We start from the raw sequence: 27,270 nt of genomic DNA on the forward strand, positions 1-27,270 counted from the left end.
ATCTTTAACTATCATTTATAATAACGTCCTTATGAGACAGATGTTGGAGCATCACAGAGTTCCAACTTGAGATGCCCAAAATACCTGTCTCTATATATCACTGAAGAAATGGAATAAAAAGTCTTCTTCCCATATGCCTCTCTCCTTGGATATGAAAATTCTTCCAGTTTTAAGTTCCTGGTGGTGACTCTCATAGCTATCTTGTCTGGGTCAGAGATATGAGATGAGAGAGGATAAAAAGGAAGAGGCATGGAAGACAGGGATAAAACCTCCCAAGCAAAGGGAAGAAAGAGTGGGTAAGGAACAGGGTAGAAGCCACATAAGATGAAGAATAAGGGCTTGAGGTAGGAGGAGGGGAACAGCAAATTAACTGATAGGATTTCTAAACATCTGAGGTATCAACATGTGTATAATCAGGGTACAAAGTGCAAGCAAGAAAACTCTATCTATATGTAATTTGCATAAACTAGATATTTAATCTAAATATTACCCCACCCTATTGGGGAAGGGGTTGGGCTGTCCAAATGAGGCTGGAGGGTGGGGAAGGGGAAATAAGTCAGAGGCAGAATACCAGCATGGTCTTGGGTAGGTGAGGATTTTTCTTTCCTTGGTCCTCTTCACTAGTTAGCAAACAACACTGCCACAAATGCAAAATGGAGAACTGGGAAGGTAGATGGAAAGAGTAAGAAATGGTGGAGCTGGTCAATGCCAAGACCTGTTGCAGCAAGGGAATATTCACAGTCCAGAAATATGAAGCAGTATTTGTCACTACTTTTTCAAATAAATAATACATATACACAGCACAAACATTTAAAAGGTATAATGGAGTTATATAATGAACAGTAAGTCTTTTACAAATGTTCCCCTGATACCTGATTCCCTCCTAAAGGATCAACCAGTATTGAAATTCTTTTACATCTACCCAGAGAAATTTTTAATGCATAGATAAGTTTATTGTACTTGTGTATACAGTTTTTTTTAAAACCACATACACAATATTATTGTACATACTATATTGTACACACTACTATGAACCTTGCTTTTAAACTTTTTTCTTTTTTTTAAATAGATAGTGTAGAGCAGAAGATCTAACCTGTTTTTCTTAATTGCTACATAATATTTTATTGTATAGCTATACCATAACTAATTTTACCAGTCCCTTAAATTGTACCATTTAGGATATTTCTGATCTTTTGTTAGTATAAACAACAATCATTAAGTTTATCTATAAACAGTGTATATGTAGTCCACTTAACATTTTTATAAAGTATTGCTAAATTACCCTTCGAAGTGTATATATTTATACTGCTACTAATGATATATGGATCTGCTTATTTCTCAAAATAGGTAATTGCATTAAACAGTCAAAGACATTTGAGAGCCTAATATGTAGCAGGTACTATGCTTGCTACCAGAGGATATGGAGATAAAAGACACAAACCTTTTCAAAAGGAACTCATAATCCTGTTGAAGAAGACAGATAAATAGACAATTACAGTACAGAACATTAAGTATGTTACAGAGGTACTCACAAAGTATGACAGAAGCACATAACAGAGGCATCTCAGATCTAGCAACATCTAAATGCATATATTAACAAGTATTGAGTGCCTGTAAGGCACTGGTGTTAGACCTTAGGAATACAACTCTAAACCCAAATGACCTAAACCTGGGCTTCATGGCACTTATAATTCTGTGAGCAAGATAAGGCATTAATAATAAGAATTAGTTAATATAGACCTTCAGTGGGTAAGGTTGTCAAGGAAGACTTGGAAACAAGACATCTGGATTGAGTTTTGAGAGATAAATAGGTATCAGATGTTGGAAGGGGGTTCAGGAGTTGGAGGAGTCCAGGAAAAGAACATTAAGGAGGGCATGCTGGGCAGAGAAGGCATTTACCAAAGCAAGCTTTCCCCAAACTTCAGTTTCTTTTTATAACAGGGACCAAGGAATCAGATCATACTAAAGCTTAGAATGCCAGAGCAGATGGCAGACAGGTAAGGGACTAGGTCACAATATACCATGCCAGGAAATCTGGGACCTAGCCTACGGCAATAAGACACACAGAAAACTTGAAGAGAATTTAAAAATTCAGTTTCTTATTTCATGACCATCTTTCTAAAGCAGCATGGTAGATGAATCAGAGAAATTACAAGTTTAAAGTCAGAAAGCTGAACAAGAAGGCCCAAGTTGGTTATTTATAGGATATAGCTAAGTTCAATATTTGTTAACTGAAGTCTTGCCCATTATAAATAAGATTCCAGAACCCGCATTTTGCAGCACTGTATCCGTGCAAAAGATATTGTGAGTTGATCCCCAAAATATATCTCACACAATGACTACTAGTAATGCAAGTCCCCTTTCCCCCAAATTTTTCAGCTCCAACTCAAAACAGACTTCCTTGACAGCACCAGTTAGATTCTTGGGGAGATTGCCAGTGTGCAAATGGAAGGAAGAGGAGCAGAATTTTTAGTGCTGAAGGGGCTTGCATTCTGTTGGGAAATGGTAGAGGGGAGGGGGCACCCTAAGGGATTCCTCCAGAGGACACAATGTGGCAGACAAGACAAAACTTTGCAAAAGAAACAGAAACTCCAGTAGATGGCAGTAACCTCTCCATCTGCTCTAGAGGCAGCAAAATAAGTCAAGTTAGAGGGGTGGCAGGTCCCTCTGACTCTCACTTACAACCTGTTTGTATATGCAGATGAAGACATTTTTACACCAAACAGGTGCCCATAGAAAATATAAAACCAATAGGTGTACTTTCTTTACTGCCTATTTTCAAAAAGTACACACAATAGGAGTTCAAAACATCATTTGTAATAAGTCTCCTGAGGATAGAAAAAGTTGGATCTAAAAGTTCATTTAATTATTATCTTCCATGTAATATGACAGCACATAATTAAACATTCATTGCTTATACATCCTGAGTATTTAAAATTCATTATTGGTATTGGTGGAGGCTGGAAACAAAGTTGGAACAGTGCCAACTTGTCTACACAAACTCTGGAAGGGCAGGTGGGAAATAACAAGTCACGTGTAAAAGATAATGGAGAGAAAGGCTGCCAGGATGGAGATCTGGCAAATTTTAAGAAAGACAGTAGAAAAGTAGGCAGATAGAGAACAAAATATCTCAGAGAGTTTTTTTAAATTCATTCCTTTATGTTGCAGCTGTTTTCATCTTTAAAGAGGACAAGGCTAGGTGAATTAAGTTGTCTTGAAAAGTTATGTTTCAAATTTCCAGACACCCCAAAATGCTGTTGCTTCTGCTTTTTAATCAAAATTTCTTGCTAGAATTAAGGTTCTATCTCCTGGGCTTATAACAAATACCAGTCTCACACTTGGGCATCAATGAAAGGATTTAGAGATTGGTCTTACATAATGGAAGAAACCAGCAGTGACCATAGATGGAGAGGAGAGTTGTAACAGGCAGGTAGAGGAGGCTCAGAGTTCAGTTGGCTGGGTACTAAAGAAGAACCCTGGAAGAAGCTAGGCTGACTATCTACTGCCTGTAATTCTACACTGCAGTATGGATTTGGATGGAAAACATGAGAACCAAAGGATGAAATTCCTCTCACTCATTCACCAAGTGGCACATTCAGCGACTATTTCTGACCCAGAAAACGACTGTTTTAACACAGCCAGGATATGAAGTTAATACTGTGTGTGAAGACAAGCAGCTCTAGTTTTAAGAATTTATTCTATGAGCCATTTTAAGACTTCTTAAATATGTTTGTATATAGTTTATTTTGTGATAGTTAAAAAATATCAAAATGCAGCAAATGCAGCAAGAACCAGTAAACTAAGATCCGAATGGATTAGGGATTTAATTTTGTCCCCTTTGTCTTTCCCTCCCTCCTTCCCCCTCTCTATCTTTTGGGTACTGGGGATTGAGCCCAGGGACACTTTATCATTGAACTATATCCCTAGCCCTTTTTATTTTTTATTTTAAGACAGGGTCCCATTAAGTGGCTTAGAACCTTGGTAAATTGTTAAGACTGGTCTCAAACTTGTGATTACAGCAACATGCTACTGAGCCCATCAGGGATATGTTTCTTTTTGCTTTTTCAGTACTAGGAACTGAACCTATGGGCACTTTACCACTGAACTTCATCTCAGCTCTTTTTTTACTTATTTTGAGACAGGGTCTCAATAAGTTGCTTAGGGCTTTGCCGAGTGCTGAGGCTGGCTTTGAACTTGCAGTCCTCCTGCCTCAGTGACCCCAGTCACTGGGATTACAAGTGTGCACCACCATGACTAGCAAGGAGATATTTCTTGAGAGATCAAGTCGTCCCTCAACCACCATACCCCACTCCCCTGTACTAGGGATTAAATCAAGGGTAATTCACCACTGAGCTACATCTCCAGCCCTTCTTATTTCTGAGATATCAGGGTCTTGCTGAATCGTTGAAGCTAGACCCTCAAATTTGAGATTCTCCTGCATTAGCCTCCCCAGTAGCTGAGATTACAGGCATACACCACCATGTCTGTCTTCAGGTTGGGATTCTTAAGGAGCATCAAGTGTTCATATTAGTGATGAGATTCTTACAGATTCCCACTTCTATTTCAGATATTAACCAGAGTGCATACAATGCTTCTAATGCTTACCTGTGTCTCCTGACGCAAACTGGTATCTTCACCTTCTTTCTCAACTTCTTCCTTACTTGGAGTCTTAGATATAAACTTGTTTTTGCTTACAGATTCCTCCACCAGTTTTTTTTCTGATTCTTTCATTATTTCCAGGGTCTCTTGACTAGTGTTACTGTCAGACATGTTCTTCAACAGAACACAGTAGCCTCTATGGACTCCTAAAGAAACATCAAAGGCATTAAACAGGAGATGTATTTATGTATTTACCATACATTTAAGACTTGTATTACATACACACACACACACATGTGTGCGCACACACACCCATTAGTCTCTCTATAACCCAGAAGAGTCCTTTGATAAATGCTGCCTCTGGATTAATTTTTCTAAATTTATTAAGGTAAAATTGACTAACAGTAAACTGCACGATTTAAAATGTACAATTTATTGAGTTATATACAGACATATATATATATATAATACACATACACACACACACACACCTGTGAAACCATCACTACATTTGAAATAGCATGTCCATCACCCTTGAGTTTCCTCATTCTCCTAAATAATCTTTTCCTTTTTAATCACTGCCTCTGGCTAGCCACTGATCTGTTTTATGTCACTATAGACTAATCTGAATTTTCTAGACTTTTTTTTTTTTTTTTTTTTACGGGGGAGGCAGGAAGGGGGCTTGAATCTAGGTTCTTGACACTCTCTCTTATCACTGATCGACACCCCAGCCCCATGCATTTTCTAGAATTGTATATAAATGGAATCATACAATGTCTAGACTCTGACTCAGCATACTTATTTTGAGGTTCACCAGCATTATTTGCCCTCCCTTATTCCCTACAGAAATTTGCTCACATTTTTAGTTCATTCACTGAAGTCACTAGATTCTCCAGAAAGAATAAAAACATATCATAAAACTCTATTCACCACTAGAGAGAAACACTTTACCAAGGGATACTTTCCATAGCTACTATAAAGTACAACATTGTCACCAACTTCAAGCTACTCCCCATCAAAAAAGCAACAAAAACAGACAATGGTAATAGGATCTTAAATTCTTTCATTTATCTTAAGCAAGTTTAAAACAGCAAAGAAGAGAACTTTGTAGCTATTTGTCCTTCAGAAAGATTGGGTCTCTTCCTAAAGGAGAGCAGTATCTTCATTTCTATCTGCTCTTTGGGTTCAATCAATCTATGCAGAGAGTTATCTATGGTGCAGGGGTGTCCACTCTTTATCATTATCACTACCTAGGAAATGCTGTAATGAAGCCAGTGGTTCTCTAAACATACATTAAGAAACAGAAGTTGATGTTCTATACACAGATTCATGTCTTCGACTAGTAAAATCAAACATGCTTAGTTACAACAATGATTGGTAGAAGTTTCTCCTTACATGGGTTACTGACTATACTTTAATCCTAAATAGTTCTTTCCCTCCTTTAAGATAAAACTGTAAACCCTCTTGGGTTTCAATATATTCCCATTATGGTTTTAGAAACATTTAAATAAAGAAACAGCAAAACTTCAAGAAAATTGTCACATCAGACACGTTTCTCTTCTTCAAGTAAGTTTAAAAGCTAAAACCCAAAAAGAAGCACAGATAGCCTCATCCAACACAAGTCAGGCAATCTGCAAGATTACTGTTTTGTCCGCAGCTCCTGAGTAGCTGTAAGGAGTCTTAGAAGCTTAGGACTAGAAAATGTCTCTTTATAGGAGCAGAGAGTCATTCATGCAATATAAAGTTATAAAGCTCAATTTAGAGATGAAAAATATTGGAAGAAACTGACTAAAAAAGAAAATGGCTCATGCTAGGTACAGTGGTGAACACCTATAATCGCTGCAACTTGGGAAACCAAAGCAGGACAATAAAAATTCAAGGCCAGCCTGGGCAGCTTAGTGAGACCCTATCTCATAAATAAAAAAAGGGCTAGGGATGTAGCTCAGTGCACCACGGATTCAGTCCCCAGTACCAAAAAGAATAAAGGAGGAAAGAAAGAAAGATGAAATAAACAAAGAAGGGAAAAGAGAGGGGGGGAGGGAGGGAAAGGGAAGGAAGGAAGGGAGGGAGGAGAAAAGAAAGAGAAAATGTTTCATAGTAGGGTATGCCCTTGTAGTCCCAGTACTGAAGCTGAGAGGGAAAGCTCACTTAAGCCTAGGAGTTTGCAAGACCAATCTTGCAACACAGCAAGACCCTGTCTGAGAGAGAGGTGGGTGGGGGGCGAGGGGGAGAAGAAGAAAGGGAGAGAACAGAGTGGAGGGCACCCCAGTGCCATCTCCCTGTTTTCCCCAACTTCCCACATCTACTTTGGGTTGCTCAGTGGGAAAGGTGGCTTTTTTTTTTTTTTATTAAAAATCATAAATTTACATAGGGCAATGTTGTTTGATTCATTCTGTCATTTTTTCCCCTTCCCCCCATCCCTCTTTTCCCTCTATACAGTCCTTCCTTCCTCCATTCTTACCACCCTCCTTATCCCTAACCCTAAACCTAACCCTAACCCTAACGCTAACCCCTCCTACCCCCCATTATATGTCCTCATCCGCTTATCAGCGAGATCATTCGCCTTTAGTTTTTTGAGATTGGCTTATCTCACTTAGCATGATATCCTCCAATTTCATCCATTTGCCTGCAAATGCCATAATTTCATCATTCTTTATGGCAGAGTAATATTCCATTGTATATATATGCCAGAGTTTCTTTATTCATTCATCAACTGAAGGGCATCTAGGTTAGTTCCACAATCTGGCTATGGTGAACTGAGCAGCTATGAACATTGATGTGGCTGTATCTCTGTAGTATGCTGATTTTAAGTCCTTTGGGTATAGGCCAAGGAGTGGGATAGCTGGGTCAAATGGTGGTTCCATTCCAAGCTTTCTGAGGGAAAGGTAGCTTTTAAATACAGAGGGTTGAGGGCACAGATGCCGTGAAATTCAGCAGAGTCCAAACAGAGAATAAAATCTTAACTTCATCAGGGAAAAAACAAACTTCCAGAAAATGCTGGTGGTCAATATTCCATTTTGTAATTAACTGATTCAACAGCCACAGGCTTCTAAAAAGTTATAACCCACAGGTTTTTTTTGATCATTGGCTGTATAGGAGACCTTGTTTATGCACATATGTATGGATGATGAATGGGTTTATTACCACCCCCCTACTCTAAAGGGTAAACCATGCCTCAATTCTCTTTAGTTTGAAATACTAGTAAAACTTGCATATGCCTTTCCACCTCTGGTAGCTAGGAAACAGGCCTGATAACCTCTCCTAGAAAACTCCTGGGTCAGAACCATGTTCCTATTTCTGAAATAGTCTCAACTGTTATACTCCCTATATTAAATTGCTCCCTATACTAAGCTATCAGTTTCTTCAATCTTGAACCTATATCAGTCTTAGAATCTCACAAATAAGTTTACTTCTTTTATATACCACATGATAGATCCTCAATATTTTTCCTTTCCAGGTTTAAATAGCCTTAGACAAATTTCTTTGTCAGAAAGGGAAAGTGACATGGAAAAATGCAAAGCAGTTGACCATTTCTTTTTCCAGGATGGAATTAAATACAAAATATGTATATTTCTTCACATTAGATAAACAACTTTGTAGCTCTTCTTCACATGCAGGCCAGGAAAGGATCACTACATGAACACCTGAAATAACTTCAGTGTCCAAGCCAAAAAAACTAGGAAAACGAACAGATAAACAAACAGTAAATGGTCTTCCACAACAGTCACCTGCAGAATATCATCACATATTCAAACTCAGGTTTTAAGGAGCCAGTTTTCTTCATTCATTGAAGATATAGGAAATTTTTTTTTCTTTCTCTCTCTCTCTTTTTTTTTTTTTTTTTTTTTTGGTGGTACTGAGGAGTGAACCCAGAGGCCCTCTACCCCTGAGCTCTACCCAGTCCATTTTATTTTATTTTGAGACAGGGTATTAATTGCTGAAGTTGACCTGGAACTTGTGATCCTCTTGCCTCAGCCTCACAAGTTGTTAGGATTACAGTCATGCATTACCACACCTAGGCTTCACAGTTATATCCCAGCCCTTTTTATTTTTAACTTTGAGACAGGGTCTCACTAAATTGCTGAAGCTGGTCTTGAATCTACAATTCTCCTTTCTCAGTATTCCAAGTTGCTGGGATTACAAGCATGAACCATTGCACCTGGCCTGGTTCCATATTTCTTTTGGTGTTTGCCTTCTAGGGACACATGATCAGGGAAGGTGACCTTACCCTAGAGCTCTGGGGGTCAGAGTTTAATTATCTAAACCAATTGTGATAATTTTGTCTCCTTTTTGTGACTGGTTTTAGAAGAAACAAGTGACTCAATCATCACTAGTGAGACATAAGGGGACTTTGCGGGTGGGTGGCTTTAAGGAAAAGCTTCCTAGAAAGGCTTCCCAATGTATTTAAAGTTTTTTAAAAACCTTAGGGGAAAAAAAGGCATCTTCTGCTGTAGGTAGTCTTATGTGCAGATGATGCCTGGATTGCGGCAGCTACCAACACATGGGGGATGACGAAGCAGAAAGAATAAGCCTGCATTCTTAATGCTATGATGCAGACACTAAATTAGTTTACCTAGATCCTTCCTATCTCTGGACCGCAATATATGAGGTCATAAATCTTATCATTTAAGCTATTTTTTAAGTTTATTATTTTAGCATCCTGAGTGATAGTCACAAAAGATACATTAACAGAGTGGAATATCTAAATAGACAGGGAAGAATAACTGTAAACAGAAGTATCTGACAGGGAGAGAATAATAATAATCAGCTAAAACTTAATTGCTCACATTGTACCAGGCACTATCCTAAAGTACTTTAAGCATCTCATTTAATCTTACAACAGTTCTATGACTTACATATTATGATCAATATCGCTATTTTCTAGATAAGTAAATCAAGGCGCAGAAGCTAAATAACTTGCTTAAAGTCATACAACTGGTATAACATAGAGTCAGAACTCAAACCCAGGAAATATGACTTGTTTGGTACTTGCTTTCTCTAACTAAAGGGCTAGATGGTCAAAGACCAGAGAGGAAAATGAAAAGTCCACTAAAGATACAAAGGAATCATGGAATCTCCTAGCTGGAATGGCACTTACAAGCTTCCTCATTTAACTCCAGCATTCCTGAGCCACAGTCCTTGATAATTAGGTTCTTTTAAATCATTAATAACTCTGAAAAATGGTTATCTTGGACCGTCTGCACACCTCCAGTAAGTGGAGAGTCTTCACCTCCAGAAACCAATAATTCCTTTAGGGAATACTCTGTAAAAAGGCAAAAATTTCATCTCCCTGTTATTGGTTCCCACTGGCCCCAGTTGCGCTTTCTGTGCCAGTTCTAAAGAACAAGCTTAATGTTGCCTCCAGCTCAGTTCTCACAAAAGACAAACTTTATCTTCTTTCTTTCTTTAAACATTCCCCACTTACATCAAGTCTTCAAATCACATTAAGTTTCTTCACCATGGTGCCTCTAGGATAAAAGAAGCTGTCATAACGTACACAGAGGCTAACAAGGCTTTTATTCCAAGGCTGTGATCTATTCAAGGATACACTCACTATAAAAACCATTATTTCTAGGCTGAGGCTCCCTTCTGCTCTCAAAAATAACCTTTAATACACATACGTATATATTTTTAATGGTGCTGGGATTTGAACCCAGGACCACACGCACACTAGGCAAGTACTTGACCACTGTGCAACAGCCCCAGTCACAGCCCGTCTTGCAGTCCCATGCAGAAGACTCCTTACTCTTGAGGCATAAGGATTCCTAGAAACAAAAATTTTCCAGGCGAAAACAAGTAAAAGTTGCAGCTGAGGGACAAGCAATTAACTAAAAAAGCCTTAAAAAGCAAAAACAAAGTCAGAAAGTTAAAAGACACAAGAGAAATAATTTTCACTCTTGATGGCTTATTTAGTAAAGAGAGGAAATGCAGGGCTTAGGAAGTTGTTTTGTTTTGTTTTTCATGTGAAAGAAACAAATAGGAACTATTTTATATCTAACTGTGACTAGAACAAAGCAAAGACATTATGCTCCCAGGAGGGCCTTAGATGAGCCCTTTCCTACAACCTATTTGTGTATACTGTACACTGCATCCAGGCAAAAAGCACAATATCTAAGGTGGAATGTCCCCTGAGGATATTCCGTAGCACAAAGCAGCACACAGGGGACTATTATATATGGGGGGCCAGCAAGGGGAGTGAGGCAATAGGATGATACAGGAGGGAGGATGATTGGAAACCAAGATTCAGCAATTTCTTTCAGGGATAACACTGCATATTCCCCATAAATTTTTTGACTGCCAAGGTAGTAGTACCTTCCAGAACACAGTAATATTATATATCCTTCCATCAACTCTATGAACAACTTTCTAGGCAATAGGCCAAAAGGAATACATTATATAGGGGATGCTCAGAGACAGGAGAACTATTTCATTTTCTCCCTTTTAATCTATGGCCAAGAAGAGGAAATGCAAGCAAAAAGACAATATGTAGGTACTAAAAATTCTGTCTTACCCCATGGTAAATTCTCTGTAAAGCTTTCTAGTCCTTTACTAATTCATGTATCAAGAATAAATTACTCCAAATTGATACTTTCATTTTAAAAAAACTATTTAAATTTAGAGGCTGAGGAGAATGGATAAAAAAATTGTGGTATGTTTATATAATGGAATACTATTCAACAATTTTAAAAAGAATGAACTACCTGTGTACTGACACACACAAAAACATGGACAGATCTCAAAACTATTATGATAAATTAAAGAAAGCAGCCCTGCCCCCATACATGATTAAGTTCAAGAACAAGAAAAAACTAACTATATCAAGTGAAATCAGTGGTCACCTAGAGTTTTGGGGGAGGGTGCATATTGATTGGGAAGAAAAATAAAGGCATGACGGAAATATTCTTATTTTGGCAGTGATTTCATGGGTATAGAATACAACTGTCAAGATTCATTCACTGAAGATTTAAGATCTATACATTCTATTGTGTTAATTCCAAAAAAAAAAAAAAAAAAAAAAAAAAAAAAAAAAAAAAGCCCCCTGAGCTTCAAGCAGCAGGGACAAACTATCCATTGGGCTAAAGTGGTAGGTTAAAAAGCCAAGGATGGCCTATAATCCCAGCATCTCAGGAGACTGAAGCAGGAGGATTCCAAGTTCAAAGCCAGCCTGAGCAACTTAGTAATAAGGCCCTGAAGCAACTTAGTGAGTCCATGTCTCAAAATAAAAAATAAAAAGGGCTGGGAATGAGGCTCAGTGGTAAAGTGCCCCTGAGTTCAATTCCTGGTACCAAAAAAGAAAAAGAAAAATTTTTTAAAAAGGTAGGTAGGCTGATGCACACCTGTAATCCCAGCTACTGGTATGGCTGAGAGAGGAGGATCACAAGTTTGAGGTCAACCTGGAAAACACAGTGAAACTCTGTCTCAAAAAAAAAAAAAAAAAAAAAACAAAAAAAAAAAACATGAAAACAAAATTCTGGGGTTGAACATACAGGTCAGGGTAGAATACTTGCCTAGCAAGGGCAAGGTTCTGGGTCTGATCTCCAGGACCAACACAAATTCTACCACCACTACCACCATCAACAACAAAAAGGGTGGGGGCATATTGTAAACAACCAAACCAAAATGTTTAGGTGTTCATGAATCAGAAGACTTTTCTAATGTTTTCTTATCAAGTTAGGAAAAAAGGAAAAGGTGCTAATATTTGCTGAGCAAGAATATGTAAACTTCAAAGATCCAAGATGGTGGACTAGAGGGAGCCTGCATTCCTTGTCTCTCCATAACTCGGGATTAAAGAAGAAGAAATACTATTTCTATGTGAGGCAGTCATCACTGCCCACCAATCCACTGCTGTTTATCCCATTCATCTGCCGCAATCACCTGCCATCTGCCAGGATATCGCCTTGTTTTTGAGTGTGGATGGCTCACTAACCACTGCCTATTATCCGCCATTTGCCCTTTTGCCTGCCGCTTGCCTGCCCATTGCCTGTCTTTCATCTATCCATAACCCACCATCAGATATCCACCTCCTGATCATTCACCATTAGTCTGTAGACTGCCTGCAGACTGCCAGTGGATCACGTGCTACCCATTGTTGCCTGGACGTCCACTGTCACAGTACCCACAGGTTTGGTTACATGGGGCTGCCGCCATCTTGGGACAATAGGCAGGGTCTGCAGGTTTGCTGCCGTGGCCACTACCATCTCCCGCCTGGCCACCTTGGTCTGGGGACTCAGGCCAAGGCCTGGAAATATATTGGGGTACCAGCTCGTTTGGTTGCACCTGAGGTCTTTCTACTTGGTGTGGTAGTGGCTGTCATCTGGCTGCCACTTTACAGGGTCGCTCCTTTGTTTGAATGGATCCCTGGTGATCTCTCTGCAAGCTGAAAGGGCACTGAGATCTTGGGACTGCAAGAAGACAGGGCCTAGGGAGGCTGAAGCCCAGGTCCATCAGATCACAGCTGGTTTGTGAGGGCCAGTATGGGTCTGGTAAGCCTGTGGAAAGTCAGAGACTAGGGGCAGTTCCCTGGGGGAAGCAGAGGTTGAAGAAACTAGAGAAAACTGGGCTCTGTCCAGCTCAATGAATCCTAAGGTATGCAGGGACAAAAGGGGGTCAGCTATAATGGATGGGAAGACTGTAGAGGGTGTGAGGGCATCTTGCTATTGGCTTACCTACCCAACTGGTCCAGAACCCACTGGATTGGAGCTAACATCAAACTTCAGACAACCCCATCTATCGGCAGAGAAGGGAAGTTGAGAAAATTTCTGAACAACAACAGAAGAAATCATTCAATTTTCCATTGAGACTTTCCTCCTTTACTTTTTTGTTTTTCACCCTCTCTCTCACACCTCTACCATTTTTTAATCCAAATTTTTTCATGCATCAATTTATTGAGAAATGGGATGTCTGAATAGTATGAGTTTGTTACATACTCTTATGTTTTTACTTTTTTTAAAACAACTGTACATTTTTTTCTCTCACCTACCTGTCTCCCTGAATTCTCTTCCTCCGTTCTCTCATACTAACAGTCAACCTCTACTAATTCCTCCCTCACTCTTACTATAAATTTTTACTCCTATCTTCTCTCCCTCTCCCTCATAAACATCACATGTTATACTAATTCTGTTCCCTCATTGTCTATCATTTGAAACGGTAAACCCTTTTAGCAAACTTACTGTTTATACTGTAGACAATAATTGAACACTTCATGTCTGTCTACTATGACAGAAATGACTTAATAGGCATGTAAAAGTCATTTGGTTTAAGGTGGTATATCATTTGCATTAGGTGCTGTTAATACTGGTCTCCCCCTTAAAGGTGAGGTACTGGAAGCCTTCAGGCACACAAAGAGACTACAGGGTAGAATCTGTACTGTCTCATCTCCACACTGCTAGATGAGAAGACACAAACAATGTGAAAAACCAAGGGAAAAAAATGCCTCAAATAAACCAAGATGTTCCAACAATTGAATCCATAGACAATATAGAAGAAATGTCAGGGAAGGGGTTTAGAAAATGCATAGTTAGATTGATCTTCGAAATAAAGGATGATATTGGAGAGAATATACAGGAAGTGAAAGATCACTTCAATAAAGAGGCCGAGATTATAAAAAGAAATCAAGCAGAAATCCTTAAAATGAAGAAAATAATAAAACAAATTAAAAATTCAATGGAAAATATCACCAACAGACTAGACCACTTATTTAATATTGAAAATAAAGTTCTCCAAACAGAGAAGATGGTAAGAAATCATGAACAGAATCTCCAAGAACTATGGGACATCATGAAAAGATCAAATTTAAGATATCAGAATAGATGGTGTGGAGATGCAAACCAAAGGAATGCAATCTTTTCAATGACATATCAGAAAACTTCCGAAATCTAAAGAATGAAATGGAAAATCAACTACAAGAGGCTTACAGGACCCCAAATGTACAAAATTACAGCAGACCCACACCAAGGCACATTATAATGAGAATGACAGAATTTTAAAGGCTGTGACAGAAAAAAAAAATCAAATTACATATGGGGGAAAACAATTCGGATGTCACCTGATTTCTCAACCCAGACCCTCAACGTCAGGAGGTTCTGGAATAACATATATCAAGCTCTGAAAGAAAATGGATGCCAATCAAGAATTTTATATCCAACAAAATTAAGTTTCAGGTTTGAAGATGAAATTAAAACCTTACATGATAAACAAAGTTAAAAGAATTCACAACTAGAAGGCCTGCACCATAGAACATTCTCAGCAAAATATTCCATGAGGAGGAAACAAAAAAAAAAAAAAAAATTGAAAACCACCAAAGAGAGGAACTACACTAAAGGAAAGGTCAATCAAAGTAGAAACAAAGTCAAGTTAAAAACCAAAATGACTAGGAATATAAATCATATCTCCATAATAACACTGAATTTAATGGCCTGAACTCATCAATTAAAAGATACAGACTGGCAGATTGGATTAAAAAAGAAAAAAGAAAAAGATACAACAAAATGCGGTCTTCAAGAGACACCTCCTAGGAAAAGATATCCACAGACTGAAGGTAAAAGGTTGGGAAAAAACATATCACTCACATGTACTGTGTAAAAAAGCAGGGGTTTCCATCCTCATATCAGACAAAGTGGACTTCAAACCAAAGTTAGTCAGAAGGGATAGAGAAGGACATTTCATAATGCTTAATGGAATCATACCTCAACAAGACATAACAATCATAAATATAAATGCCCCACATGGAGCATCTATGTACATCAAATCAACCCTTCTCAATTTCAAGAATTGAAGAGACCACAACACAATAATATTGGGTGACTAGATCCAAGATGGCAGACTAGAGGGAGGCTGCATTCCTTGTCACTCCTAACTCCGATTTCAAGCAGAGGATATCTGTATCTTGGTGAGGCAGGTTTTGCTGCTTATCCATCCCCTGCTGTTTACCCCATTTGTCTGCTGTGACTCCTGCAGTCTGCCAACATATCAACGCCTTTTTTGAGTGCAGATTGCTCACTGTCAGGCGCCTATCAACCACAATTTGCCTGCCTTTCACCTGTCCATTGCCTGCCTTACACCTATCCATCACCCAATGCATAAGGTTCACCTCCTGATCATCCAACAACAGTCAGCAAACTGATCGCTGACTGCCAGTGGATTGCCAGTTGCCTGCTGTTGCCTGGAAGTTCACTGCTACAGTACCTGCAGGTTTGATTACACATGGCTGCTGCCATTTTGAGACAACAGCCAGGCCCCATAGGACCCCTGGCCAGACTGACTGAGCCCCATCTCCAGGATCCCTCAGCCCGACCGATCACTCCCTGCCTCTGGGGCCCTCACATCGACTGACTGCTCCCTACCGCCAGGACCCCCAGACCAACTGACTGTGCCCTATAACCGGGACGCCAGACCAACTCATTGCACCCAGCCTCCGGGATCCCACAACCACAGCAAACACATCCCACCTCCAGGACCCCTGCCTGACCAACCGCACCCTGCCTCCAGGACCTCGAGCTGACCACGTCCACATCCTGAGCTGCAGCTCCCTATTTCCCAACACATTTGGAAGCCAGAGCAGCCATCTTGGATAATCCTGGAAGCCGTAGCTCCGATCTTTAGATGGGGCAAATTCCATCCTGAGACACCTGCTGGAGACTTGAAGCTCACTGTCAGGTACCTCTCATGCATCAGGCTACGGAAGACTGAAAGGTTTCATTACTACATGACTGTTATACAGTAGATTTTCTTTTTTCTCCTTATTGAAAAAGTTTAAGTTTTTATTTCTTTACTTTTCTTGCTCTCTTTTCCTTTTGTTTATCTGTTCCCTCAGAGTCTCCTTCTCCTTTTTGTATGCTAACATCCAATTTCTTTTGATTACACTCTCACCCTTTCTATTATCTAGAACTAGATATTATTCTTATCCCATTAACAGCTACATTCCACAACCCTCTGCATCCTCCTTGTCCTCCATTAGAAACTGCAGACCTTATTGCAAATCTGTTTGTTTTACTGAAGATAATATTTGAACTCATTCTGTTTATTTTGACAATATTGTTATTGTCCTCATAGGGGCTATTTGGTCTAGGATTGCATAGTGTCTGAATTGGGCACTGCTAATGTTGATCTCCCCTTAAAGAAAAGGTTTTGGAAACCTATAGGGCCACTATAAGCCTATAGGGGGAAATCTGCAATACCCCAGATCTGCACTGCTAGAGGGGAAGATACATGAACATGAAAAAACAAGGGAAGAAAATGATCCAAACAAATCTAGATTCTATATTAATAGAATCCAATGACAGTATGGTAGAAGAAATGTCAGAAAAGGGCTTTAGATTATACATGATTAAGATGATTTGCGAAGCAAAGGATGAGATAAGAGAACAAATGCAAGCAATGAATGATAATACCAATAAGCAGTTGAAAGAGCACCTGCAGGAAGCAAAAGATCATTTCAACAAAGAGATAGAGATTCTCAAAAAAAAACCAAACGGAAATCTTTGAAATGAAGGAAACAATAAACCAAATAAAAACTCAATGGAAAGCATCACCAAAAGACTAGACCACTTGGAAGACAGAACCTCAGACAATGAAGACAAAATATTTAATCTTGAAAATAAAGTTGCCCAAACAGAGAAGATGGTAAGAAATCATGAACAGAATCTCCAAGAACTATGGGATATCATGAAAAGACCAAATTTAAGAATTATTGGGATTCAGGAAGGCACAGAGATACAAGCCAAAGGAATGAACAACCTATACAATGAAATAATATCAGAAAATTTCCCAAACCTGAAGAATGAAATGGAAAATCAAATACAAGAGGCTTACAGAACACCAAATGCACAAAATCACAACAGATCCACACCAAGGCACATTATAATGAAAATGCCTAACATTCAAAATAAAGATAGGATTTTGAAGGCCATGAGAGAAAAGCATCAGATTACATATAGGGGGAAACCAATACGGATAGCAGCAGACTTCTCAACCCAGACTCTAAAAGCTAGAAGGGCCTGGAACAACATATTTCAAGCTCTAAAAGAACATGTTTGCCAATCAAGAATCCTATACCCAGCAAAACTAACCTTCAGATTTGAAGATGAAATAAAATCCTTCCAAGATAAACAAAAGTTAAAACAATTTACAAATAGAAAGCCTGTGCTACAGAATGTTCTCAACAAAATACTCCATGAGGAGGAAATGAAAAACAACAATGTAGCTCAGCAAAGGGAGGAACTACCTTAGAGAAAAACCACTCAAAGGAGAAACCAAGCCAACTTAAAAACCAAAAATAAGCCCAAATGACTGGGAATACAAATCATATCTCAATAATAACCCTGAATGTTAATGGTCTAAACTCATCGATCAAAAGACATAGACCGGAAGAATGGATTAAAAAGAAAGACCCAACAATATGCTGCCTGCAAGAGACTCATCTCATGGAAAAACACATCCACACACTAAAGGTGAAAGGATGGGAAAAAACCTACCATGCACATGGACTCAGTAAAAAGGCGGGCATTTCCATCCTTATATCAGATAATGTGGACTTCAAGACAAAGTTAGTCAGAATAGAGAAATAAGGACATTTCATACTGCTTAAGGGAACCATATATCAGGAAGACATAACAATAGTAAATATTTATGCCCCAAACAACGGTGCATCCCTGTACATCAAACAAATCCTTCTTAATTTCAGGAATCAAATAGACCACAACACAATAATTCTGGGTGACTTTAATGCACTGCTGTCACCACTAGATAGATCTTCCAAACAAAAATCAACCAAAGAAACCATAGAACTCAATAACCTAGACTTAATAGACATATATAGAATATTCCATCCATCAACGAGCAGATTCACTTTCTCCTCAGCAGCACATGGAACCTTCTCAAAAATAGACCATATGTTATGCCACAAAGCTGCCCTTAGGAAATGCAAAAAAATAGAGATACTGCCTTGTGTTCTATCAGATCATAATAGACTGAGAGTAGAAATGAATGACAAAATAAAAAACAGAAATTACTCCAACACCTGGAGACTACATAATATGCTACTGAATGAAACATGGATAACAGAAAACATCAGGGAGGAAATTAAAAAATTCTTAGAGGTCAATGAGAACAATGATACAACATATCAAAATCTCTGGGACACTATGAAAGCGGCACTAAGAGGAAAATTCATTGCATGGAGCGCATTCCAGAAAAGAATGAAAAGTCAACAACTAAATGATCTAACATTACAGCTCAAAGCCCTAGAAAAAGAAGAACAGAATAACAGCAAAAGTAGTAGAAGACAGGAAATAATTAAAATCAGAGCTGAAATCAATGGAATTGAAACAAAATAAACAATTCAAAAAAGTGACAAAAAGTTGCTTCTTTGAAAAAGTAAACAAAATAGACAAACCCTCAGCCACACTAACAAAGAGAAGGAGAGAGAAACCTAAATTACTGAAATTCGTGATGAAAAAGGAAATACCATGACAGACACCATTGAGATACAGAACAAAATGAGAAGTTACCTCGAAAATCTGTATTCCAACAAAATAGAAACTACCAGACTTCGACAAATTTCTAGAGACATGTGCTCCTCCCAAACTGAACCAGGAGGATATATGCAATTTAAACAGATCAATATGAAGCAATGAAATAGAAGAAGTCATTAAAAATCTACCATCCAAGAAAAGCCCAGGACCAGACGGATTCTCAGCTGAGTTCTACAAGAACTTCAAAGAAGAACACATTCTAATACTTCTCAAAGTATTCCAGGAAATAGAAAAGGAGGGTACCCTACCAAACTCATTCTATGAAGCTAATATCACCCTCATACCCAAACCAGGAAAAGACACATCAAGGAAAGAAAATTTTAGACCAATATCCTTGATGAACAGACGCAAAGATCCTTAACAAAATATTGGCAAACTGTATCCAAAAACATTTTAAGAAAATCGTGCACCACGATCAAATGGGGTTCATCCCTGGAATGCAAGGATGGTTTAACATCCGTAAATCAATAAACGTAAGCCTTCATGTCAATAGACTTAAGGATAAGAATCATATGGTTATTTCAATTGACGCAGAAAAAGCATTCGAAAAAATACAACACCCCTTTATGCTCAAAACACTAGAAAAAATAGGGATAGTAGGAACATACCTGAACATTGTAAAGGCTATTTATGCTAAGCCCATGGCCAACATCATTCTTAATGGAGAAAAACTGAAACTATTCCCTCTAAAAATGGAATCAAGATAGGGATGTCCTCTTTCACCACTTCTATTCAACACTGTCCTCGAAACTCTAGCCAGAGCAATTAGACAGACTAAAGAAATTAAAGGGATACGAATAGGAAAAGAGGAACTCAAACTATCACTATTTGCTGATGACGTGATTCTATATTTAGAGGATGCAAAAACCTCCTCCAGAAAACTTCTAGACCTCATCAATGAATTCAGCAAAATAGCAGTCTATAAAATCAACATGCATAAATCTAAAGCATTTTTATACATAAGCAATGAAACATCTGAAAGGGAAATGAGGAAAACAACTCCTTTTGCAATAGCCCCCCCCCCAAAAAAAAAAAAAAAAAAAAAACACAAAACTTCAGAATCAATGTAACCAAAGAGGTAAAAGATCTCTATAATGAAAACTACAAAACATTGAAGAAAGAAATTGAGGAAGAACTTAGAAGATGGAAAGATCTTCCATGTACTTTTGGATAGGCAGAATTAATATTGTCAAAAAGGCCATACTACCAAAAGTGCTATACAGATTCAATGCAATTCCAATTAAAATCCCAATGATGTACCTTACAGAAATAGAGCAAGCAGTCATGAAATTCATCTGGAAGAATAAGAAACCCAGAATAGCTAAAGCAATCCTTAGCAGGAAGAATGAAACAGGGGGTATCGCAATACCAGAACTTCAACTATACTACAAAACAATAGTAACTAAAACGGCATGGTATCAGCACCAAAATAGACAGGTAGATCAAAGGTACAGAATAGAGGACATGGACACAAACCCAAATAAATACAATTTTCTCGTAATAGACAAAGGTGCCAAAAATGTGCAAAGAAAAGACAGCCTCTTCAACAAATGGTGCTGGGAAAACTGGAAATCCATACACAACAGAATGAAACTAAACCCCTGTCTCTCACCCTGCACAAAAATCAACTCACAATGGATCAAGGACCTTGGAATCAGACCAGAGACCCTGCATCTTATAGAAGAAAAAGTAGGTCCAAATCTTCAACTTGTTGGCTTAGGACCAGACTTCCTTAACAGGACTCCCATAGCACAAGAAATAAAAGCAAGAATCAATAACTTGGATGGATTCAAACTAAATAGCTTTCTCTCAGCAAAGGAAACTATCAGCAATGTGAAGAGAGAGCCTACAGAGTGGGAGAAAATCTTTGCCACTCATACTTCAGATAGAGCACTCATTTCCAGAATATGTAAAGAACTCAACAAACTCTACACGAAGAATTCAAATAACCCAATCAACAAATGGGCTAAGGATATGAACAGACACTTCACAGAAGAAGATCTATAAGCAATCAACAAACATATGAAAAATGTTCACCATCTTTAGTAATAAGAGAAATGCAATTCAAAACTACTCTAAGATTCCATCTCACCTCAATTAGAATGGCGATTATCAAGAATACAAGCAACAATAGGTGTTGGTGAGAATGTGGGGAAAAAGGTACACTCATACATTGCTGTTGTGGCTGCAAATTAGTGCAGCCACTCTGGAAAGCAGTGTAGAGATTCCTTAGAAAACTTGGAATGGAACCACCATTTGACCCAGCTATCCCACTCCTCGGCCTATACCCAAAGGACTTAAAATCAGCATACTACAGAGATACAGCCACATCAATGTTCATAGCTGCTCAATTCACAATAGCCAGATTGTGGAACCAACTTAGAAGCCCTTTGATTGATGAATGGATAAAGAAACTGTGGTATATATATACAATGGAATATTACTCAGCTATATAAAGAATAATAAAAATTATGGCATTTGCAGGCAAATGGATGAAATTGGAGAATATCATGCTAAGTGAGATAAGCCAGTCTCAAAAAACCAAAGGACGAACGATCTCACTAATAAATGGATGATGACACATAATGGGGGATGGGAGGGGTGCAAGAATGGAGGAAGGAAGGACTGTATAGAGGGAAAAGAGGGGTGGGAGGGGTGGGGAAGAAGGAAAAAATAACAGAATGAATCAAACATCATTACTCTATGTAAATGTATGATTATGCAAATGGTATGCTGTTACTCCATGTACAAACAGCAACAACATGTATCCCATTTGTTTACAATAAAAATAAATTAAAATTAAAAAAAAATAGTGGGTGTCTTTAACACACCTCCCTCACCACTGGGTAAATCTTCCAAACAAAAAGTAAACAAAGAAACTATAGAATTAAATAATACAATCAATGATTTAGACTTAATGAACATATATAGAGTTTTCATCCATTGTGGAGTGAATACACTTTCTTCTCAGCAGACCATGGATCCTTCTCTAAAATAGACCATATGTTCTGTCTCAGAGCAAATCAGCAAATACAAAAAAACAGAAATACTACCTTGCATTCTATCAGATCATCATAGAATGAAACTAGAAATCGACAATAAAATAAAAAATAGAAGCTACTTCAACACCTTGAAACTAAATAGCATGCTATTGAATGATGAATGGATAAAAAAAGAAATCAAGGAGGAAATTAAAAAAAAATACTTAGCGGTAAATGAGAATACCGATACAATAAATCAAAATCTCTGTTACGCTATGAAGGCAGTGCTAAGAGGAAAGTTCATTGCATTGAGCTCATACATTAAAAGAATAAAAAGTGAATAAATAAATGACCTAACATACATCTCAAAGTCCTGGAAAAAGAAGAACAAATCAACAATAAAAACAGTAGAAGACAGGAAATAATTAAAATCAGAGCTAAGTCAATGATATTGGAACAAAAGAAACAATTTTAAAAAATTGACAAAACAAAAAGTTGATTCTTTGAAAAAATAAATAAAATTGATAAACCCTTAGCCACACTAACAAAGAGAACTCAAATTACTAAACTTTGTGATGAAAAAGGAAATATCACAATGGATACTACTGAAATACGGAAGATAATTAGACACTATTTTGAAAATTTATACTCAAAGTAGAAAAACTTGACATCAACAAATTTCGGGAGACTAATGTCTACCCAAACTGATGCAGGAGAACATACACAATTTAAACAGATCAACTTCGAGCAATGAAATAGAAGATCCCATCAAAAACCTACCAACCAAGAAAAGCCCAGAACCAGATGGATTTTCAGCCAAGTTCTATAAAACCTTCAAAGAAGAATTAATACCAGTACTCCTCAAATTATTTTATGAAATAGAAAAGGAAGGAACTCTTCCAAACTCATTCTATGAGGTTGGTATCACCATTATATCAAAACCAGACAAAGACACAACAAGGAAAGAAAACTTCAAACCAATATCCCTCATGAACACAGATGCAAAAATTCTCAATAAAATTCTGGCAAATCACATACAAAAACATATTAAAAAGATAGTACACCACAATCAAGTGGGGTTCATCCCTGGAACGCAAGGTTGGTTCAACATATGGAAATCAATGAAAGTAAGACATCACATCAAGAGACTTAAAGACAAGAATCATATGATTATCTCAATAGACACAGAAAGCATTTAACAAAATATAGCACCTCTTCATGTTCAAAACACTAGAAAAACTAGGGACAGTAGGAACATACCTCAACATTGTAAAAGCTATCTATGTTAAAGCCCATGGCCAACATCATTCTAAATGGAGAAAAACTGAAAGCATTCCCTCTTAAGAACTGGAACAAGACAGGGATGCTCTCTTTCACCAATTCTATTCAACATCATCCTTGAAACTCTAGCCAGAGCAATCAGACAGACAAAAGAAATTAAGGGATATGAATAGGAAAAGAAGAACTCAAACTATCACTATTTGTTGATGACGTGATTCTATATTTAGAATATTCAAAAAAAACCCACCAGAAAACTTCTAGAATTCATAAATGAATTCAGCAAAGTAGGATATAAAATCAATACCCATAAATCAAATGCATATCCATACATAAACAACAAATCCACTGTAAGGGAATTAGGTTATTTGCAATAGCCTAAAAGAAAGAAAGAAAGAAAGAAACTTAAGAATCAATCTAACAAAAGAGGTGAAAGGCCTCTACAATGAAAACTACAGAACACTAAAGAAAGAAATCGAAGACCACCTTATTGAGGATAAATTGAAGATGGAAAGATCTCTCATGCTCTTCGATAGGCAGAATTAATATTGTAAAAATGGCCATACTATCAAAAGTGTTATACAGATTCAATGCAATTCCTATTAAAATCCCAGTGACATTCTTCACAGAAACAGAAAAAGCAATCATGAACTTCATTTGGAAAAATAAGAGACCCAGAATAGCCAAGGCAATCCTTAGTAAGAAGAGTGAAGCAGGAGGCATCACATCACCAGACAGTACACTATACTATAGCAAGAGTAACAAAAATGGCATGATATTGGCACCAAAACAGACATGTAGACCAATGGTACAGAATTGAAGCCACAGAAACAAATCCACGTAAATATGGTTATCTCACACTAGACAAAGTCACCAAAAATATACATTGGAGAAAAGACAGCTATTCAACAAATGGTGTTGGGAAAACTGGAAATCCATAAGTAACAAAATAAAATTAAACCTCTATCTCTCACCCTGCACAAAAATCAACTCATAGTAGACCAAAGAGTCAGGCACTTGAACAGACTCTGCACCTAAGAGAAGAAAAAATAGGTCCAAATCTTCAGCATTCCGGCTTAGGCCTTGACTTCCTAACAAGACTCCTAAAGTGCAAGAAGTAAAATTAAGAATCAATAAATAGGATGGATTCAAACTGAAAAGCTTCTTCTCAGCAAAGCAAACAGTCAATAATGTGAAAAGAGAGCCTACAGAATAGAAGAAAATCTTTACCACACACACCTCAGAGAAAGCACTAATCTCCAGGATATATAAAGAACTCAAAAAACTTAACACCAATAAAACAAATAACCCAATCAATAGATGGGCTAAGGAACTAAACAGACACTTCACAGAAGAAGAAATACAACGGATCAACAAACAGATGAAAAAAATGCTCATTATCTCTTGCAATTAGAGAAATACAAATCAAATCTACTCTAAGATTTCATCTCCCTCCAGTAAGATGTATTATCAATAATACAAGCAGTAATAAGTGTTGGCGAGGATGTGGGGGAAAAGATACATTCATATATTGTTGGTGGGACTGTGGATTGGTGCAACCACTTTGGAAAGCAGTATGGACATTCCTAAGAAAACTTGGAATGGAACCACCATTTGACCCAGATATCCCACTTCTCGGTTTATATCCAAAGGACTTAAAATCAGCATACTATAGTGACACAGCCACATCAATGCCTTCAGCAGCTCAATTCACAACAGCTAAACTATAGAACCAACCTAGGTGCCCTTCAACAGATAAAATGTGGTACATATACACAATGGAATATCACTCAGTCTTAAAGGTACATGAAGGTAAATGGATGGAACTGGAGAATACAATGCTTACTGAAATAAGCCAGTCCCCCAAAAGCAAAGGCCGAATGTTTTTTCTGATAAGTGGATGCTGATCCATGCTGGGGACTAGGAAGAATGAAGAAACTTTGAAGTTAAAAAAATAAAGAAACTAAGGCCAAACTGTGTTTTGTAGGCAGCCTCTGCAAATGGATCTTCAGGGAAGCCTGAAAAGAAGGATGGAAATGTTCCCCTCCATTGCATATAAATATGTGTAGTATAAGAAAAAGGCCTAAAAGAAGCCTCTGGGTGCAAATGACAGTGGGAAGCTCACTTAAGTTGGCTGTATTGTGATAATAATAAGTGTAGGCTCAAAAATATCTTATGGTGCAACCCCTTGAATGCCACCAGGTAGAGAAAAGATTTAGACACAGTTTTTGCATATTCTAGATTGTCTGATCCCATTTCTGGGATGAAATTTGTTGTGTAAATTACATGCACAGATAACATTCATAAGAACTGTTCAAAATATGAATTTAATAAAATATTTTAAACTAAAAAAGACAAAAAAGTTACAGGTATGGAAATACTTTAGTATGGAAAATTGGAAGGTAAAAAATTTGTCTGGATGAGAAACTAAAGTAATGTTCAAGATGAAAGAGGACAAAATTAAGCAGGTAAAGAAGTTGTGAATGTTTAAGTAAGTCACAGAATGTTTGTGGAAGGTAAACCTCAAAAAGTCTGTGTAATTAAATTAGGTATAATTAGTAAAAGCCCTGGGTTCAATTCCCAGCATCGCAAGAAAAAAAAAAAAAAAAAATTCTTGTATTTGTTAGGTTTTATTACTTGGGGAAACAGTCTTAAAGGAATTAGGGCTTGTACTTATATTAAAGTCTTAAATGTTTACTTTGTAACTGATTAAGCAAGCAACTCTTATTTAGTTTATAACACTATAGCTGATACCCTAAATATATGTGACTAGGTATATGTATGCATCTGAGAACTTTATCTGTCTAGGCTGAGTGTTATGTAAAAGTTTATAAATTAAATTTTATGTAAGTTTACTGGCAAGATAACCAACAAATGCTCTCCTTTATTAAAGGAAAAAAAAAAAAAAAAAAAAAAGAATATGTACACTTTAAGTCGGGTACTGTGGCACATGCCTGTAATCCCAGTGGCTTGGGAGGCTGAGGCAGGAAGATTGTGAGTTCAAAGCCAGGATCAGCAAAAGCAAGGTGCTAAGCAACGCAGTGAGTCCCTGTCTCAAAATACAAAACAGGGCTGGGGATGTGGTTCGGTGGTCAAGTGCCCCTGAGAGTTCAATCCCTGGTACCAAAAAAACAAAAACAAAAACAAAAAAAGAATATGTCACTTCAACTCACACCCACCAAATGTAGTTGAGCCATTCAGATCAAGGTCATACCACTCTTATGTGGCCAAACCAGACCCCTGGTGCTATCTGATTCTATACAGTCTTTCCATCACTTTGATTTTTTTTTTGTTTTTGTTTTTATTATTTCAATACATTATTTTACTCTAACATAAATCTTCTTTTTAGAAGTGGGGTGGTACTAGGGATTTAACTCAGGAGCAATTTACCAAGGAACTACATCCCCAGCCCTTTTTATTTTTTTATTTTGACAGGGTCTTGCTAAGTTGCTTAGGGCCTGACTAGGTTGCTAAGGCTGGTCTCAAACTTGCAATCCTTCTGTCTCAGTCTTCTAAGTTACTGGGATTACAGGGTTATGCCATTATGTCCAGTTTATCCTAAAATAATTCTTTCTTAGGGTATTTTTCAGATGAAAAAACCAAAGCTCAGAGGAAGTAAATAATTTTCTTAAGTAAACAGATGAAAGGCAAAGGCAAGATTCCAATTTGCTACTCTGATCCCAAAGCCAAGTTGTAGGTGTCCCAAAATGAATGACTCCTCAGGAGAGTTCTAGGGTATGGAGAATGGGATAGGAAGAGTACCCAGCTCTAAGCTCTAAGGTCTTTTTTAAGAGAATATCAATGAGGACCATATTTGGGGATTCAAAAATTAGGTTTATAAATTCTCCCATCTTTCCTTTCAACCTGGTTCCATACCTTAT

General features: G+C 37.7%; 1 protein-coding gene across 27 annotated transcripts in view; it reads right to left on the reverse strand.

The window, feature by feature from the left end:
• R3HDM2 (R3H domain containing 2) overlaps nucleotides 1-27,270 on the reverse strand; it is a 189,014-nt gene that overhangs the window by 39,475 nt on the left and 122,269 nt on the right. For 17 of the 27 annotated variants that reach the window (XM_079139132.1, XM_079139120.1, XM_079139112.1 and 14 more), the window contains 2 exons: nucleotides 4,606-4,805; nucleotides 572-661 (listed from right to left, as the gene is read on the reverse strand). In XM_079139132.1, the coding sequence (XP_078995258.1) occupies nucleotides 572-661; nucleotides 4,606-4,770 (255 nt within the window). In that variant the 5' untranslated portion in view covers nucleotides 4,771-4,805. Of the gene's footprint in view, nucleotides 1-571; nucleotides 662-1,441; nucleotides 1,465-4,605; nucleotides 4,806-13,265; nucleotides 13,330-27,270 lie in introns of those variants that run through there. The other 10 variants (XM_079139128.1, XM_079139127.1, XM_079139122.1 and 7 more) reach the window with 3 other exon arrangements.

This window comes from Sciurus vulgaris (assembly GCF_902686455.1).
Source record: "Sciurus vulgaris genome assembly, chromosome: 5".
Taxonomy (NCBI): domain Eukaryota; kingdom Metazoa; phylum Chordata; class Mammalia; order Rodentia; family Sciuridae; genus Sciurus; species Sciurus vulgaris.